This window comes from Hyaena hyaena, unplaced genomic scaffold (assembly GCF_003009895.1).
Source record: "Hyaena hyaena isolate Hyena2069 unplaced genomic scaffold, ASM300989v1 scaffold_519, whole genome shotgun sequence".
Classification (NCBI taxonomy): Eukaryota; Metazoa; Chordata; class Mammalia; order Carnivora; family Hyaenidae; genus Hyaena; species Hyaena hyaena.
In genome coordinates, this window is record NW_024081154.1 from 990,825 (window position 1) to 1,011,680 (window position 20,856).

The following is a 20,856-nucleotide window of genomic DNA, read 5'->3' on the forward strand; positions in this document are numbered from 1 at the left end:
TGCTGAGGGCCACTGCAGATGACTCTCATTAGAAACAAGAAAAAGAGAGGCACCTGGCTGGCTCAGTCGGTGGACCATGCAACTCCTGATCTTGGGGTTGTGAGTTCAAGCCCTATTTTGGATATAGAGATTCCTTGAAAACAAAATCTTTTTAAAAAATGAAATGACAGAGCACCTGGGGGGCTCAGTTTAAGCATCTGACTCTTTGTTTCGGTTCAGGTCATTATCTCACAGTTCGTGGGTTCGACGACCCCAGCTTGGGATTCGCTCTCTCCCCTGCCCCTCTGCCCAACCACTGTTCACTATGTCTCTCTCTCTCAAAATGAATAAACTTAAAAAAAAAAAAAAAACTAAAAAGGAAGAAAAAAGAAAACAGGAAAAAAAAAAAGTGACGACAGAAAACACCAAGCGTGTTGAGGGGGGGGGGGGGGGGGGGGGGCACAGAGGAGAGGGAAATGGGTGATAGGCACTGAGGAGGGGACTCGCACTGAGTGTTGCATGTAAGCAATGAATCATCGGAATCTACCCTCAAAACCAAGAGCACAGTGTATATACTATATGTTAGCCAACTTGACAATAAATTATATTAAAAAAAAAAAAAAAGAAAACCAAACCCAGGTAAGAGAAGTACAATGGGTTCTCGTTATGAAGATACAGCTTGTAGATTTGTATGGCTACACTTTTAAGTTATTTATTACATATAATAGGAAATACATTTTAAACAGTGCTGGTTTAGTTAAAAAAAAAAAAAGTAAAGATGATTTTAAAATTGAAAATGGTACAATGACCAATTCAGTACTAGCAATAAAAGATAAAGATCTTTATTGACATTTCTGAAGAGAAAGAATAAACACACAACATGTAAAAGATGCAGTATCTATGAAATCATCAACTAGGAAACAAGGATATAAAATTATTTGTTAAATGGAAATACTTTAAAGTTTAACTACAGAATCACAACAATTGAGTATTACTCTGATTTAATTTGGAATAGGGTGACAAGGTTACTGATGCTTCAAGTAGAGACAACTACAGATAAAACCTTTTCCAATCTGTACAATCTAAGAAAGTATGAGGGGTTACTAAGTGCAGATGCTAAGGTTTAATAAGTTCTTCTTCTAAAATTTTTGTCAGGATCATTAAGGATGGAGATGACCTAATTCAATATTTTTCAGTAGAGTCAAAGCTGGTCTATGTTTGAAAAGATGCCAGACAGGGGTGCCTGGGTGGCTCAGTCGGTTGAGCATCCGACTTCAGCTCAGGTCATGATCTCACGGTTCGTGGGTTTGAGCCCCATGTCGGGCTCTGTGCTAACAGCCAGCTCAGAGCCCAGAGACTGTTTCAGATTCTCTGTCTCCCTCCCTGACCCTCCCCTGCTCACGCTGTCTCTCTCAGAAATAAATATAACATTAAAAAAAAAAAAAAGAAAGAAAAGAAAAGATGCCTGACAGAATTTATATTAGAGGGGTGCCTGACTTGCTCAGTCGGTTAAGCATTTGACTTTGGCTCAGGTCATGAACTCATGGTTTGTGGGTTCGAGCCCTGCGTCAGGCTCTGCGTTGCCAGCTCAAAACTTGGAGCCTATTTCAGACTCTGTGTCTCCCTCCCTTTCCCTGTACCTCCCCACTCATGCTCTCTCTCTCAAAAATGAATAGACTTTAAGATAAAGATAAATAATAAACAAGGACACTGGTACATTTGATTTTAAAGCCTGGTTTGCCTACCTGGGAGAAATACATTCATGAAGGCAATCATAGATTTCTCCTTGCTTAATCACTCTGGACTTACATAAAACCACTTAGAATTTATTTGTCCTTAAGTAGTTTCTAGGTTATACTTCAGGGTTTGGGAATTGTCTTAACATCTACCAAAAGTTAGAAAACCATGAATGAAAATAACCAAAGCAGCCAAAGAACTCCAACCCAAAAAAGCAATAGTAAATCTAGATCTACACCTAGCCTCATACTGTAGAAAAGCACTTGATACACATCCTTAGTAAAGGGTAAATCTCAAACCACCCTAGAAACTGCATTAGATCTGTCATGAAGCTTGTGTTATGAAGCATTATTACTTGTGTTAGGCCAAATTCTAAAAATGGCCTTCCTAAAATTTCCCATTGTAAAGTTAGCATAACATACCCATCCATGTCATTTTACATGCCAAAAGGGACTCAACAAAAAGTTATCATTATGATTCCTAGTCAGCTGATCCCAATAGGGAGAGTATCCTAGACTTTTCAGGTGGGCCTAATCCAATCAATGAGCCTTTTTAAAGTTATTTTCTTAAATGTTTATTTATTTTAAGAGACAGAGAGACCAAGAGCATGTGTTCATGCACACAGCAGTAGTAGAGGGGCAGAGAAAATCCTAAGCTGGCTCCATGCTATCAGGGCCAAATGTCAGGCTCGATTCTATGAACCATGAGATCATGACCTGAGCCGAAATCAAGAGTCGGCTCTGCTCTTGCTCAACCAACTGAGCCACCCAAGTGCCCCTTAAATGAGTCTCTTAGAAATTTTTTTTTGAGAGAGACAGAGAGTTGTTGGGGGAGGAGGGGCAGAGAGAGAGGGAGACACAGAATCCGAAGCAGGATTCAGGCTCTGAGTGGTCAGCACAGAGCCCAACGCGGGGATCAAACTCACAAACTGTGAGATCATGACCTGAACCGAAGTTGTACACTCAACCAATTGAGCCACCCAGGCTCCTCTAAATGAGTCTCCTAGAAGCATATCCTCACCTATTCCTGGCCCTCAGTGGCTAACTGCCTAAGGACAGTTGAGTCAGCACAGAAAGAGTTGACATGCTGCTGGAAGGGGGGGTCACATGCAAAAACTGAGGTAGTGACAAGTCACTGAGAGCAGTTCACAGCCAACAGACAACAAAGAAATGGAGACCTCAGACCTCTAACTGCAATGGACTGAAATCTTCTAATTAACAGCAATGAGCTTAGAAAAGGACCCTGAGCTCTAGATGAGAACACAGCCAGCCAACTCCTTAATTTCAGCTTCCTAAGATCCTGAGCATGACTGAGAACCCAGTCATACCATTGACGTATGATCCACAGAACTGGAGATAATAAAAGGATGTTTCCTTAACCCAATAAATTTGTGGTAATTTGTTATGCATTAAGAAAAGATGTCTTTTATTTACATTACTTAGTAATCAGAAATAGTTGCACAGTATCTAGATGCAGTACATTTATGAAGGTCCGTTTTAAGAACCCTGCTTATCAACACAATATGAGAACTAACCAAATACTGATGCTATTTATTTCATCTGTACAGAATGCTTAATGTTATTTAGTTGTCAGTAGCTATTCACTCACCAAATATTTACTAAGTATCTATATGTATCAGATGCTGGGACTACAGCAATGAACAAAAAGGGTAAGAATCCCTGCCCTTATAGAGCTCATATTTAGTAAAAAAATGTTTGTGGACAAGAATTCAGTAAGTTCTGTACTTACACATGTTAAACACTTCAACAAGCAAACCACCTTTCCTTAATGTCCGCTTGGAGAGTATAAGGGGAGGGTTGCCTGGGTGGCTCAGTCAGTTAAGCATTTGGCTCAGGTCATGATTGCATGGTTTGTGACTTCGAGCCACATACTGGGCTCTGTGCTGACCGCTCAAAGCCCGGAGCCTGCTTCAGATTCTGTGTCTCCCTCCCTCTCTGCCCCTCCCCTGCTTGTGTGCTGTCTCTTTGTCTCTCTCAAAAATAAACATTAAAAAAAATTTTTAAAAGTGGCACCTGTGTGGCTCAGTTGGTTGGGCATCCAACTTCAGCTCAAGTCATGATCTCATGATCCATGAGTTCAAGCCCCACATCGGGCTCTGTGCTAACAGCTTGGAGCCTGGAGGCTGCTTCAGATTCTGTGTCTCCCTCTCTCTCTGCCCCTCCCCCTCTCACTCTCTGTCTGTCTCAAAAATAAATAAAAAACATTAAAAAAATGTTTAAAGAGTATAAGGGCACTTGAGCATTTTACCTCTGCATTCTATCCTAAAATATCAAAAAGTATTTTATCATATCAGTAAGCCACAACATTCTCAACTATAAAATGGTGCTAGTAATGCATATTTCACAATGTCACTGGTAGCAAATTAATCACATACATATACATGTTTAAAGAAAAAATTATGACACACACAAAAAATGTACCACAGTATGATTCCATTTGTAAGAAGTTCCAAACACAGAAATAACCAATAATTGTTAGGGTTGTATACATAAGCAGTTACACTATCAAAAAACAAGAGGGAAACAATAGGTGCAAAACTCAGAATAGTAGTTACTTCCAAGGTACAGGAGTGGGCTTGTAAACTGAGACAGACATGTAGTGGGGGGAGTTGGGGGGGGGGGGCGAGTTGGATCCTGGCAGTATTCTAGTTCTTAACCTGTGTAGTGATGATGTGGGTGTTTGCTTTATAATTACCTGTTCAATCCCACATGTACACCTTGGGAATTTTTCCACATATGTACCAGTTAACCTCTGAACAACATGTGGGTGAGGGCCACCAACCTCCACAGAAAAAAAACCATGTATAGCTTTTCACTCACCCAAAACTAATACCCTTCTATTACCTTATCTGAAACATAAACAATTGGTTAACACATATTCTGTATTTTATATGAATTAGATACTGTATTCTTATATAAAGTAAGCTAGAGAAAAGACAATCTTTTTAAAATTGTCAAGAAGAGAAAATACATTTACAATACTATACTGTATTTATTTTAAAAAAATGTATTAATTGGATACACACAGTCCAAACTTGTGCTATTCAAGAGTCAACTGCATTACAGTTCACACTCCCCTAAAAAATGCTTCATTAAAGATCAAGTACTGGGGCACGTAGGTGGCTTGGCCAGTTAAGCGTCCGGCTTCAGCACAGGTCATGATCTCGCGGTTCACAGGTTCGAGCCCCACGACAGGCTCTATGCTGACAGCTCAGAGCCTAGACCCTGCTTCAGAGTCTGTGTCTCCCTCTCTCTCTGCCCCTCTCCCCATCATGCTCTGCCTTTCTCTCAAAAAAAATTTTTTTAAAGATCAAGTACTATCACATATGATGATACACAGTTTCGGGGAGACCTTTTTCCATTTTCAAAAGATTAGCTTTATAGCCTCTAAAATTTCTACCTAAGATATTTAAGGGTCAGAAGTCAACCTTATATTCTTGGGCAAGATAATGGGGAAAAGGCGAGAATTTTACTTCAGAACAATTAGTAACACAGTGATTTATTTTCCAAAATAAAATTTAAAGTAAGAAATTCCATTCTTAATTTTACTGTTTCTGCAGCTTTCTTTATTTTAAAGGGAAGAGAAGAAAACTCATGCACAGATCAAGAATGATTAGATGAATCAAACAATAAACATCTTAGAAATAATGACTGAATGGGCACTTTCCAAAGAAGCTGGGTATTTCTATGACCAACTCCTTCTTTCTCTGTTATTTTAGCCGAAAACTAAATAAACTACCTATGTACTCATCTAATGAAATCTCATTAACACACAGTAGCCTCTAACACTTGTTCCATTTTATTAAGATTCCTACACAAAAAAAGATTCGTATGCAAAAACAATCCATGATGTTCTATAAAAAAAATTGAGATTAATTCAATAATAAGTCCTTCAAAGGCAGACTCTATATCAATTATCCTCTAGATAGACTGGCAAGCACAGGAATTAGATGTTGGAAATCTCATATTCAAGTATGTGTTCATTCAATTACTACCTGCATGAGTCTGGGCAAGTCCTTTTGTCTCTTAATAGCAATTTGCTCATGTGTTACATGAAGACAATAATCACATCTGCCCCACAATCTGATAGTCTTGTTTGAGGTACCAAATAATATAAAAAATATAAAACATCTTGGCAAACTATGAAAGTTCCTGGGAACATTACCATCATTTTATTTATCTTAGTGCTTAGAACATAGGCACTAACAAATGTTGTTCAATAACTAACAAATGTTTCTTACTAACGACTACAAGTGTAATGAAAGAAATGGTTTGCTACTGGTCTACAAGAACTTCGCTGTTCTTGTATCAATATTCAGCTTAATATAAAAACTGAGTTAGGCACTGAGAACAAGTTGAATCACTGTTATAAAATCCAAGCTTTTCTAAAGAATGTATGCCTACACAGAGAGAGCAGCCACCCCTTAGACCCAGAAGACCGCTAAGGAGGGCAGCACAGAGTTTGAGAGAACTCTGAACCACCACAACATTCTGGTTAATACCTTCACATTTCAATTTCCCTTTCTGGGGAAAGAATCTCTGGTTCTTACAGTATCAACCCAGTCTTCAAGGCCTCCTTCAGGGCTCTGGGGCACTGACATGCCATTTGGAGCCAGAGACAACCAGATCTCAACCCAATCCCTTTCCTTTACCCCAAGACATGACATGTTTGGTGTTTCCTGTGGTAAAAGACTGAGGCAATTCAGGAGTCTGACAGTAAACACGTTCCAAGTACATGTTTCCCCCATGCTCACCAGCCTTGGCCCCTGGGAGATACTGTGTAGAGCTGAGGAGACTGCCTTCCACAGCTTTGCCCCAAAACCAATAGCCAAGGGTTCCCAGAGACCCCTTTTACTTCCCAAAGAGGCTGCAGTATTTTAATATTTTGGAGTTTTTTCTTGGTGCCACTGTTTATATGCCAAGTGCTGGGGAAGCACGGTATTTTTATATATAAGTAATATATATAATATGTATACATTTAAAAAAAAAGATTGCTTGTCATGTAGGAATGCAGGACACCAGGGTTCAGACTGTTCTAGGGAAACCACAAATTTGTATTTTCATTTAAAACTGCTAATTCAAAAACGTTGACAACCCAATTAAAAAACATACTTCTAGCTGTCAAGTCATTAAACTTGCCATTCACTACCTATAACACTATTCTCCCAGGTATCTGTGTGACTTGATCCCTCACTCTGGTCCAGTTCAAATATCACCATCCTCAGAGAGGCCTTCTAAGACCATCCCATCTAAAAAAGCTGCCACACTCTAATCATTCTCCATGGCCATACTCCACTTAATTTTTCTCCACAATATTTACCACTACCTGTGAGTAGAAGCACTGGCATTAGATTATTTTAATACCTGTTTATTGTCTGTTTCCCTTAGTGGAATGAAGGGAAAGTGGTTCCTTACAACTGTGTTCCCAAAGCCTCACGTAGTACCTGCCATATACATAAGTGCTCAGAAAGTATTTGGTCAACGAAAGGTGATCAGCTTGTTGACTGCCACATACAGGTGATGAACTTAGAAATATAAACAATATATTTGAAAGTAGTCACAAAAGCATAAACCTGTTCTCACTTTTCAACAAGTCTGTCAATTTTTGGGCATTAATCAATGTTCACTGATAGTTATTGATACAATATCACTATCAATACAAGAACATTTATCACCACTAAAGGATACGAGAAGCGATCGTTCCATGTTGCTCTTTCGACGTATTCCAACATGACAACAGCTTTGATTGTCGTTAAAAGTTTGTTCCATGTTTCATCAAAATCTACTACTCTTGGTTTCAAAGACATTGTGCAAGTTTAGTGTTGAAATCTGTTAGTTAAAAACAATAGTAATGTTAGCATGAAATCTACAGACAAGTTAATTGTTTTCAAAGCATCGCATAATTCAAGAGCATGATAGACAAAAGGGATGAGAAGAGAACCTAGCACATACTAAAAGAGAACCTAGCACATACTACAAAGACAATAAACACTGGCTACCATCTTTTCATGACTATCAAGACAAGGAATTACATAGAATATTTATATTCATTACAAACTCTGGGAAATCAAAAGTTTTTACTACAAATTGTGTATGATCAAGAATGCTGTTCCAAAGATTTAGAAGCCTCACTTACTGTGCTGAGGGGGAAAAAAGCTGGACCATATTAGCCAAAAAGCCAACTCCTCATGAGAAACTCATCATGAGAAATATATAAGAGACACTCAATAAAAAGGTTCTGGCTCCAAATCCTCGTATGTGCTCCTTAAACTAGGCAATGAGACAGTATGTGGGGGAATATGAAAAGACACAAAGGAAAAGGATTTATTTTCCCAGAGCACTAGTTTAGGCAAAAGATTAGGGAGGAAATTTACATTTCTACCAAAACAAATGAACTGTAGAGTAGAATGCAAAATTCACATGAACTTCAACAGTTTTTTAAAATAAATAGATTTCAAAGACTAACAGGATTGCAGCAGAGAGCTGAGGCTCCAGTCTTTGACTCTCCGAGTATCCAGTCCCACTCTCCTAATGAAAGCATGGCCCTAACATGGACCCTCTGGTTCAGGTGAACCTGACTGCCTAACAGTAAGCTAAAGGATTCCTCTTGCCTACTAGACAAGCAATACTCTAGATGCTAGCTAGTTTCTGTAACTGAAGGATCCTAAGGTTAGCTGGTTCAAGTGCTGGATTCCAAATGCTTCTCAATATCACATCAGAAGAACTGAAGTAAAAGAAACCTCTTTTAAAGTTAAATTTAATCGCAGAAGGGAATGCTTTTCTGACACGTATTTTAACACCTTCCCCAAAGTTTTCCATTATGACTGTAACTGTGAACACCAAGATAGTCTATAAGCAAGGCCAACTAAGAAGGAAACCCTTTCTCTTGTCTCCCATTGTGGGGAAATAGCAGATAGGAAATCAATGAGGAGGAGGGGAAGAAGCATAAAGAAAAAGAAGAGGAGGGAGACAAGAAGAGGAAAGTACGTACACAAATGGTGGTGGCCCTCTCCCAAAAAACAAGAGTCCAGGGCCAGATGGCTTTCCAGGGGAATTCTACCAAACATTTAAGAAGTGTTAACACCCATTCTCTTGAAGCTATTCCAAACAATAAAAATGGAAAGAAAACTTCCAAACTCTTTCAATGAAGCCAGCATTACCTTGATTCCAAAACTAGACAAAGATCCCACTAAAAAAGAGAACTACAGACCAACCCTGATGAACACGGATGCAAAAATCCTCAACAAGATGCTAGCCAATTGGATCCAACAATACATAAAAAAATTATTCACCACGACCAAGTGAATAATTGGGATGCACGGCTGGTTCAATATCCGCAAAACAATCAATGTGACGTATCACATCAATAAATGAAAAGGACAAGAACCACATGATCCTCTCAAAAGATGAAGAAAAAAGCATTTGACAAAACACAACATCCTTTCTCAACAAAAACCCTTAAAGTAGGGTCAGAAGGGTCATAAAAGCCATATATGAAAGACCCAATGCTAATATCAACCTCAATGGGGAAAAACTGAGAGCTTTCCCTCTGTAAGGTCAAGAACAAGACAGGATGTCCATTCTCACCACTGTTATTCAACAAATACTGGAAGTCTCAGCCTCAGCAATCAGACAATACAAAGAAATAAAAGGCATGCAAATCGGCCAGGAGGAGGTCAAACTTTCAATCTTCACAGATGACATGATACTCTATGTGGAAAACCCAAAGATTCCACCAAAAAACTGCTAGCACTCATCCATGAATTCAGCAAAGTGGCAGGATATAAAATCAATGCACAGAAATCAGTTGTATCCCAATACACCAACAATGAATCAACAGAAAGAGAAATCAAGGAATTGATCCCATTTATAATTGCACCAAAAACCATAAAATACCTAGGACTAAACATAACCAAAGAGGTGAAAAATCTATATACACTGAGAACTATAGAAAGCTGATGAAGGAAACTGAAGAAGGCACATACACCACACACAAAAATGGAAAAATATTCCATGCTCCTGGACAGGAAGAATAAATATTGTTAAAATGTCAATACTACCCAAAGCGATCTACATATTCAAAGCAATTCCTATCAAAGTAACACCAGCATTCTTCAGAGCTAGAATACACAATCCTAAAATTTGTATGGAACCAGAAAAGACCTCAAATAGCCAATGCAATCATGAAAGAGTAAACCAAAGCAGGAGGCATCACAATCCCAGACTTCAAGCTGTATTACAAAGCTGTGATCATCAAGACAGTATGGTGCTGGCACAAGAACAGACACTCGGATCAATGAAACAGAATAGAGAACCCAGAAATGGATCCACAAATGTATGGCCAATTCATCTTTGACAAAGCAGGAAAGAATATCCAATAGAATAAGACAGTCTCTTCAGCAAGTGGTTCTAGGAAAACTGGACAACGACATGCAGAAAAATGAACCTGTATCACTTTCTTACACTATACACAAAAATAAACTCAAAATGGATTAAAGACCTAAATGTAAGACAGGAAGCTATTAAAATCCTTGAGGACAAAGCAGGCAAGAATCTCTCTGCCCTTGGCCACAGCAACTTCTTACTAAACACGTCTCCAGAGGCAAGGAAAACAAAAGCAAAAATGAACTATTGGGACCTCATCAAAATAAAAAGCTTCTGCACAGTGAAAGAAACAATCAGCAAAACGAAAAGGCAACCGACAGAATGGGAGAAGATATTTGCAAATGACATATCAGAAAAAGGGTTGGTATCCAAAATGTATAAAGAACTTCTCAAACTCAACACCCAAAAGAACCAAGTAATCCAGTGCAGAAATGGGCTAAAAACATGAGCAGACACTTCTCCAAAAAAGACATCCAACAGTGAAACAATGCTCAACATCACTCATCATCAGGGAAATACAAATCAAAACCAAAACGAGATACCACCTCACACAGTTCAGAATGGCTAAAATTAACAACTCAGGCAAAAACAGATGTTGGCGAGAATGCAGAGAAAAAGGATTATCTTTTGCACTGCTGGTAGGAATGCAAACTGATACAGCCACTCTGGAAAAAATTAAAAATAAAACTACCCTACAACCCAGCAACTGCACTACTAAGTATTTATTCAAGGGATACAGGTATGCTGTTTTGAAGGGGCACATGCACCCCGATGTTTATAGCAGCACTATCAACAATAGGCAAAGTATGGAGACGGCCCAAATGTCCACTAACGGATGAATGGATAAAGAAGACGTGGTGTGTGTGTATATATATATATATATACACATTGTGTATATATATATATATATAATGGAGTATTACTCAGGAATCAGAAAGAATGAAACCTTACCGTTTGCAACTATGTGAATGGAACTAGAGGGTATCATGCTAAGCAAAATTAGTCAGAGGAAGACAAATATCATATGACCTCACTCATATGAGGACTTTAAGATACAAAACAGATGAACATTAGATAAGGGAAGCAAAAATAATATAAAACCAGGGAGGGCGGGCACCTGGGTGGCTCAGTCAGTTAAGCATCCAACTTCAGCTCAGGTCATGATCTCATGGTTTGTGGGTTCGAGCCCCACGCTGGGCTCTGAGCTGACAGCTCGCTTGGAGTCTGGAGTCTGCTTCAGATTCTGTATCTCCCTCTCTCTCTGACCCTCCCCTGCTCACGCTCTCTCTCTCTCAGAAATAAATAAAACATTAAAAAAATTTTTTTTAAAACAGGAAGGGGGACAAAAACATAAGAGACTCTTAAATATGGAGAACAAACAGAGGGTTACTGGAGGGGTTGTGGGAGGGGGGATGGGCTAGGCTAAATTGGTAAGAAGCATTAAGGAATCTACTGAAATCATTGTTGCACTATATGCTAACTAACTTGCATGTAAATTTTTAAAAATAATAAAAAATTTAAATTAAATATTTCAGCAAAGAAAAAAAATGGTGGTGGCCCTAAGCCCTTCTTACACTTCTGTTCTGAGAAAAAAAGAATCCAAGAGTCCAAGGAAGAGACTTCAAGGAAGAGAAAGAAAAGGAATCATAGAGAAACCAAACAAAATTCAAGAGGATATGCTACAATGAACCAACATAACAGAGACTAACCACCAGGCTTTATTTAAACTTCTGGTACTAACCAGAACAGATAAACAGTAATCTGTGAGAGTAGGAGAGAGAGAGTGAGCGAACGAGTGAGTGAGTGGGTGAGTGTGTGTATGTGTGTGTGTTGGGAGAGGGGTAGGGGAGAAGTGGGAGGGTGAGGAAAACCTAAATCTCTAGTTTTACATCAGGGAATTAACTCCTCCTCACCCTTATTTACCACATCCTATTCAACTGTGTTGCTGAATATTTCTTAAATCCATCCATTCCTGGGTAACCCTACAAATGCTCTGGGATCAGAGCCTTACCAACTCTAGTTTGTATTAAAATTTCATTCGCCAAAGAAATAACAATAACTTAATATTTAAAGAGTACTTACTCTGAACCAAGCACTACTCCAAGTGCTTTATATAAACTTACTTAATTCCCCGAATCATCTGATTAGGTAGGTCTAACTTTTTCCTCCATTTTCCAGATAAGAAAAGTGAGTCAGAGGGTGATTAAGCAACCCACTTAAGGTTACAGCACTACTTAATGGTGGCATCAGGAGGATTCAGACCTGTGCTAGATCCCATGCTCTTAACTGTTATAGGCAATTATACTGCCTTTACTAGCATCTTTGGTGAATACTTAAGTACTTGCCAGGCACCATTCTAGCCCCTGAGGATACAGTGGTCAATAAATAAAATCTGTGACCTTCAGGGCACCTGGGTGGCTCAGTCGGTTAGGCATCCAACTTCGGCTCAGGTCATGATCTTGCACTTCGTAGGTTCGAAACCCGTGTCAGTCTCCATGCTGACAGCTTAGAGCCTGGAGCCTGCTTGTGATTCTGTGTCTCCTTCTCTCTGCCCCTACCCCACTTGTGCTGTCGCTGTCTCTCTCTCTCGCAAAAATAAACAAACATTAAAAAGAAATTTTAATTCATGACCTTCAAGGTTAGAATCTCAGAACAGATAAAGAAAAAATAACCCACCTAAACCAAAATTTGACTATGTCACTCTTGTACTTACAGCCGTTTGATATTTCCCACTACAGATAGCACTAAGTTTAAACTACTGACAACATGATTCTATGATTTGACCTAGACTAAAGCATCTCTCCAAGTTCCTCTTCTCATGGGACTCCCTTCCTTAACATCATAATCCAGTAACTTCTCTCTGCTTAGAGGTCATTGAACACAACAGGCTGATTCATATAATCAGCCTTTATTTTTTGTATTCTATATCTAAAATTCTTCTTTTTTTCTTCCTCCCTCTTTCTACCCATTCACTTAACTCCTACTGATATTATAGCCCAGGTCCAGTATATCTGCCTTTAAAAAACTTTCCTGGACCCATTTAAAGTAGGTTAGGTGCCCTATCTTATGTATCACAGAGAATTCTATGCTTACTTCTATTAGAGCATTAACCAACCTGAACTGTAATTATCTGAGTATTTCTTGAGGGTAGGGCCTTTTTTGTAACTGTATACCAAAAAGTTGCAATGTTTTCTTCAGATAGTTTTCTCCCCTTATAAAAATGGGATAGAATATTCACTGCTTATAAATTATTTTTATGGTTGCATAGGTTGCCTTTTAGCTTCATTTAAGTGTTGACTTGAATGAATCAGAGTGCCATGGACTTCTCTGCTGAGGCCAACAGATTTATGGTAAAGTGGGTTCATGTGTAGTGATAATCCATACTTAGACAGATGGAAAATATGGAAATCAAGGTGAAAAAAACACTTGCCTAGTGAAACATACTAGAAACTAATGAACCAACAGCCAAAAGTAGGCTGCAACTATCTACTAAATTCTCTGCTTGTGCAACAGAAAGCTCACATAACTAAAAAAAATCTAAGTTCTTTTATCTAAATTGTTTACATGATAATTTATTCATGAAGAATTTATGTAAGAATGCTAAAGAGCAAATAAAGAAACAGGGCCACGATCACTGCATTATTCATCTACATCTTCCAAGTTATCTTGTAAGTCATAAAAACAAGGAAGAGTCTTCTTCATCCCTGAGCTCTACTAGGGACCACACCAAGGTCCTGTGTCTGACATCCTGCCAGGGCAATTCCATCCTCACTCAGATTATGTCCCACTGAGTATTTGCAAAGTTCAAGTCTCATATTACCACTTTAGCTTTTCTCTAAGTTCCACTCATGCAATGTTAGGATTTTTAACACTTAAGCACTACAGAGGTATTATGTGTAAGGCCCATGAGTGTTATGAGCCCTAAAACAAATCACAAGTTCTAAATAAAAAAAATAAAAGCAAAAAAATTCGTGTGTCATTACATTTCCAAATAACACTGTCAATATTAATTATAACAATCTGTAAGCTCTTCGTTATATTTGAAAACAATTTATAGACTAGATTTTCTCAGAGAACCATTTCTAAAGAATTATCAACAGTAAATTAAATAATTACAAAAATTATTTACATAATTATAGTTATATGATCCAGAAATCCCACTCCTACATATATACCCAAGAGAAAACATGGCCACACAAAGTTATATACATATGTTCATAGCAACATTATTCATAAAGACAGAAATTCATAATTATTCATAAAAGCAGAAATTAACTCAAACGTCTATCAACAGATAAATGAATAAAATATATTATATCCATTCAATGAATCATTCTTCCTCAATACAAGACAATGAAGTACTGATATATGTTACAAAATGGATGAACCTCAAAAACACTAAGAGTATGAAGTTGGTCATAAAGAATGCCTTCTATGCTATATGTTATATATTCAAGCATTACTAACCTTCAACCTGCAAGTCAGCAAATCCAGACTGTAGGAAACTACTGGATAATCTGATTTCTTCAATAAACTATGCACACAAGTAAGAGAGAAGAGAAAAAGAAAGACAGGGAGAGAGAGATATGGAAGGGGAATTTAACTCAGACTAAAAAATGCATTAATCCGTCACAGTATGAATGACTTTATTTGGATGCAGATTTAAGGTCTTTTTTTTCTTTAATGTGTTATTTATTTCTGAGAGAGAGAGAGAGAAGCAGTGTGAGCAGGGGAGGGTCAGAGAGAGGAGACACAGAATCTGAAGCAGCTCCAGGCTATGAGCTAGCTGTCAGCACAGAGCCCGATCTGGGGCTCGAACCCACAAGCTGTGAGAGCATGACCTGAGCTGAAGTCAGAGGCTTAACCAACTGAGCCACCCAGGCGCCCCATGGTCTTTTATATTAAATTATGATACTCCTGGAAACTTGGACAATGATGGGATATTTGATGACCTAAAGAACTGGTTTTTATAAATTTTATAATGATAATTTCTTTAATGAGAGCCCTTATCCTTTAGGGCCATATTCTAAAATAAATATGAATATAATGAAATGCTTCAAAATTCACAGCTTGCTTATGAATTAGTAATTGTTGAGAATGAGTGACAAGTACCTGAGGTTTGTTGTTTTTTTTTTTTTTTACTATTTTTTTGGTATATATTTGCAATTTTCCAAAGGAAAAAGGTAAAAATTCTCCTCCTCAACAGCACTACTGTTGTTGAAGAGGAGGTAGGGGGAGCACATAAAAGAAATAAGAACACTTAAAAAAGAAAAAAGATATTAATCTAAGAAGTCCAACATGCAATCAATATGCATCTAAAAAAATTAGAGAAAAAAAAAAATCAAAGAAAAAATATCCTAGAATGAAGAACATGGGTTTTCCAATTAAAAAAGGTCTACACGATACCCAGAATATTTAGTTTTAAAAATAAACAAGAGGCACCTCTTTTTGACATATTAAAACACTGGGGATAAAGAAAAGATTCCAAAAGTTTTCAGAAAAGAACAGTTTACAACAAACCTTAAGCTGGAAAGTCTTTAGATTTATCAATACCAACACTGGGAGCTGGAAGTTAATGTAAAGCAATGCTTTCAAAATTCTCAGGGAAAATAACTAACCACCTAGGATTCTCTATCAAGAGTGGTATCAACTTACTTCCTATGCAGCCTCTTCTCACAGGAAAATAGAAGATATATTCTATTAGGAGGGAATGAAACAAACCAAAAAAGGCTTGGGATCCCAGAAAGAGAGGGATCTAACAAAGGAGAAAAACATGAATTTTCAGAATAGTACCTATGCAGATTTTAAAAATAATCTGTCCGGCGTGCCTGGGTGGCTCAGTTGGTTAACCTCTGACTTCGGCTTGGGTCACTGTTTGAGTTCAAGCCCCACACTGGGCTCTGTGCTGACAACTCAGAGCCTGGAGCCTGCTTTGGATTCTGTGTCTCCCTGTCTCTCTGTCCCTACCATGCTCACACTCTGGGTCTCTCTCTCTCAAAAATAAATGAACATTAAGAAAATTTTAATAAAAAAATAAAAACAATCTGTCCAGAAAGACCCAGAAGAATAAAGGACTCCAAGAGAGTTATCCCCAAGAAAAGGAGAAGCAGGAACTAATCAACTCTCTCAGGTGTAAAACTTTTCTTAAAAAAAAAGTAGAAAGACTTTGAGAGCCAGTCTCTGTTATAACTACCCAATTCTTCCACTGCAGCACAAAAGCAACCACAGTAAATAAGTAAATGAATGAGCATGGTTGTATTCCAATAAAACTTTACATACAAAAAAACTGGGAAGATTTGGCTCCTGGGCCATATTTAGCCTGGACACTTCCCTTCACACCCTCATCCTCACTGCATGATATGTTTGAAGCTGGAAGCTCTGGTGGAGAATCTGGGGACAATTTAGGTGGATTACATTAAAAAGTAAGCAAAGGATTAAGCAAAGACTTTCTATTAGGATACAAAAAGCCTGAATCATAAAAGAAAAAAGCTGCTAAGAAATTGGACTTCATCAAAATTAACCACTTATATATAACAACATATATAATAATTTGTATGTAACAGCAATAGTGCTGTAGGAGACAAAAATCAGTGTATAAAAATCTGTTGTATTGGGGCACCTGGATGGCTCAGTCAGTTGAGCAGCCAACTCTTGATTTCAGCTCAGGTCATGATCCCAGGGTCATGGGATTGAGCCCTGTACTGGGCTGTGCACTGAGCATGGAGCCTGCTCTCTCCCTCTGCCCCTGTCTCCCCAGCTCGTGTGCCCTCTCTAAAGTTAAAAAAAATTTTTCTTGTTTTATTTCTATACACTAAAAAGTATAAGAAATAGAAATGAAGAAAACAATTCCATTTACAATTGCACCAAAAAGAATACTTAGGAATAAATTTAACCACAGAGGTGGAAGGCCTGTACACTAAAAACTGTAAGACACTGAAGAAAAATTGAAGAAAAGATATTCCATGCTAAAGACATTCCATGTTAAAATGTCCATACTATCTAATGCAATCTACCAAGTCAATGCAATCCCTATCAAAATTCCAATGGCATTTTTTTCTCCACAGAAATAGAAAAAACAATGCTAAAATATGTATGGACAAAATGATAACACAAACTCAGAGATAAAGAGAACAGACTAGTTGCTGCCAAACATGGGGAGTTAGCAAAATGGGTGAAGGGGGTCCAAAGGTATAGACTTCCAGTTATAAAATAAGTAAGTCCCGGGGATGTGACTTACATACAACATGAAGACCACAGTAAATAATACCATGTTACATATTTGAAAATTGCTAAGAGAATAAATCTTAAAAGTTCTCATCACAAGAAAAAAATGTTTTAGAACTATGTATGGTAACAGATGCTAACTAGACATACTGTGGTGATCATCTGGCAATATATATAAATATTGAAATTATGTTGTAAACCTGAAACTAATATGTTATATAGCAACTACAGCTGAACAGAAAAAAAAAAGTGAAAGAAAAGAAAATGAAAAGCTACAGCCTGGGAGAAAATATTTGTAAGACATAGGACAGATACGTACACACACACACACACACACACACACACACACACACACACACAGAGACTAGTACCAAGAACTCTCAAAGAAGTCCATGTAAAGAACTCTCAAAACTCAATAATAAGAAAACATACAATCCAGTTAACAAATACCAAAAGACCAAAAGAGTTCAGAAATACTGATGGCAAATCAGAACATAAAGAAATTCAACAGCATTAGTCATTAGAAAACTGCATATTAAAAGCTCAACAAGCTATCACTATACATCTATTGGAATGGGTCAAAAAAACTAACAGAATCAAATACTCATGAGGATGTGGAGCACCAGAAACTCTCATTTGTGCAAGTGGAAATTTAAAATGAAATAATCACTTACGCAGTATAACCACTTAGGCATATACCTTTCACTTGACCCAGTAATCCCATTTCTGAGTATACATTAGAAATAAAGGTAAACATTTACAAAAAAACCTACACTTTAGAGCACTTTAATTTATAACTGCCCGAAACTGGAAAGAACCCAAATGTCCATCAACTGGTAAAAGGAAAAACAAAATATGATGCATCCACACTGTGGTATACTAGTCAGCAAAAAATGGAAATTACTGATATATGGACAAGAACACATGATTCTCAAAAGCATTAGCTAAGTCAAAGAAGAGACTCATTACACTACCTACTGTAGGATTCAATTTACATGACATTCTGGGAAAGGCAAAAATACAGGGACACACATCAGACCACTGGTTGTCACAGGCTCACCAAAGACTACAAAAGAGCAAAAGGAAACTTCTGCGGTGATGTTAACTATGATGGTAATTACACAACCATATAATTTTATCAAAATTCAAATAACTGTACATCTTTTTTTAGGGTCAATTTTTCTAGGTGTAAATTACACTTCCATAAACCTGACCCCTCAAACTCAAGATTTCCATTCTTCTGCAATATTCCCCATCTCAGTAAATGACATCCTCATTCACTGATCCTCAAGCCAGAAATTTTATTAGTCATTCTTGATTTCTCTCTTACGGTCCTCTACAAATCAATCCAATCAATAAGTTATGTCAACTCTATCTTCTAACCATTTCTTGAATTCATCCACTTCTTCCCAACACCACTGACATCACCTTAATCCAAACCACCACCTCTTATCCAACTACTGCCATAGTTTCCTAAGTGACCTGCCTGTACTTCTTGGTACATGCCACATACCATGGCCACTGTAAGCTTTCTAAAATGCAAATCTGATTATTTCATAACCTTTGCTTAAAATTCTTCAAAGACTAACAGTCTTTAGCATGTATCAAATATTTTACTGTTTAACCAAAAAATAAAACCCCGTGCTGTCTAAATTTGACATTCTGATATGTTTCCCACAAAATTTGGGAAGTATTTTACTAGTATTCTGAAAACAAAATTTTTTTAATCAGTTACCAGTTCTAAGAGAATAGCTAGGCAACTTAAAGAAGAGAATAAAGAAATAACCAGGAAAAGCACATTGATAGGCTATCTAGATTTCTGACAGAAATGTTCTAAAATCTCTTTTTTCTCCTCACTACACATACTTCACTCCTCAGAATACTAAAAGGTGACCTGTCACTAACCTTTCCTTTATCCTGAGAATTTTAACTTTCCAGTAAGTTTTAGGTTTCTGAGGCTGAAAGAAAGCTCCCAAAGAACATATTACTGCCCAAAGTATGATGTGTTAACATAGCCTGACAAAATTCCTATCCCCAAAAATGTTTTAAAAATAAATTTACTAATAATAGCAAAAATAAAAACAATATAACTTTGCCAAGATCAGATGGATTTTAATTTGAAGCAATACTGTTCTTCACTTAGACATTTTTCATAAAAAGAACTGATCTGGATAATTACATTTCAGCAGGTAAAACAGTTAACGGAATCTAGAGGTTGGTACATAACTGGAAAAATATTTTACTTGAAGTATAAACTATTTTAGTAAAACGTATAACCATGTTTAACATTGTGATGAAGGTGACTACAGCTTAACCACTGATAAATGCTTTAGTACACTACATTTCAGCTGACTTCCAAAAGTAGGATTCATCAGTGATGTAAATAGCTAAACACTTAATATTGTGGTTCTCTTTTTAGTAAAAAACAAAACTACCAAATGATGACTTTTTATTTCATTACTGAAATACAGGCAGAAATTTGACTATTCCAAAAATTACCAATAAGATATAATACTGGGGCCTAAATTAATTTCAGGTAAGTCAATATACCATAAGTAGTTTTGTTTTTTTTAAGGTAAGCTTATGCCCAGTGGAGAGCCCAACGTGGGGCTTGAATTCACAATCATGAGATCAAGGCCTGAGCCCAGATCAAGAGTCAGATTCTTAACCAACTGAGCCACCGAGGCGTTCCCATACTTATCATTTTTTAAATGATATTTAGTGGGCTTAGAGTAGGTTATATTTGAATTAAGATAATTACAATATAACTATTTATAATTAATATAATTTGAAAGAAAATACTTAAAGGCCTAACACAGAGCATTACTAACTTGGCAATATTTTCCATTTCCATAGGAAATGCTGCCTCTACTAAACACAGACCAAAAATGCTACTGCTGTTTCATAGAAAAATAAGCTCCAAGATAGCATCTAAACAATTTCTTCTTACTGTATTCAAATGAGCGAGCCATTAGATAGACAGAGGAGGTATCTTTGTTATTTGGAGGCATGTGGTACAACGCTTTTTGTTGCAACGAGATCTGATCCATAGAGCCCTAAGTACTCTACAACTGTCATTTCTGTCATATGTTCAAAAAAAAAAAAAAAAAAAAGATGTACCAGTATACATCTCAAAACTAGAACAAACTATCCTAAAATTTGTATGGAACCACAAAAGGCCCCGAATAGCCAAAGTAATATAGAAGAAGAAAACCAAAAAAGGAGACATCACCATCCCAGACTTTAGCCTCTACTACAAAGCTGTCAAAATCAAGACAGTATGGTATTGGCACACAAGCATACACATAGACCAATGGAACAGAATTGAGAACTCAGAACTGGACCCAAAAGTATACAGCCAACTAATCTTTGACAAAGCAGGAAAGAGTATCCAATGGAAAAAAGACAGCCTCTTTAACAGATGGTGCTGGGAGAACTGGACAGCAACATGCAGAAGAATGAAACTAGATCACTGTCTCACACCATACACAAAAATAAACTCAAAATGGAT

At 37.4% G+C, this 20,856-nt stretch overlaps 1 protein-coding gene across 4 annotated transcripts in view; it reads right to left on the minus strand.

Annotated features, from left to right (window-relative positions):
• Positions 1-20,856, minus strand: part of CUL2 (cullin 2) — a 107,642-nt gene that overhangs the window by 74,071 nt on the left and 12,715 nt on the right. For all 4 annotated transcript variants that reach the window (XM_039255320.1, XM_039255318.1, XM_039255319.1 and 1 more), the window contains one exon: positions 7,425-7,565. In XM_039255320.1, the coding sequence (XP_039111251.1) occupies positions 7,425-7,543 (119 nt within the window). In that variant the 5' untranslated portion in view covers positions 7,544-7,565. The remainder of the gene's footprint in view (positions 1-7,424; positions 7,566-20,856) is intronic.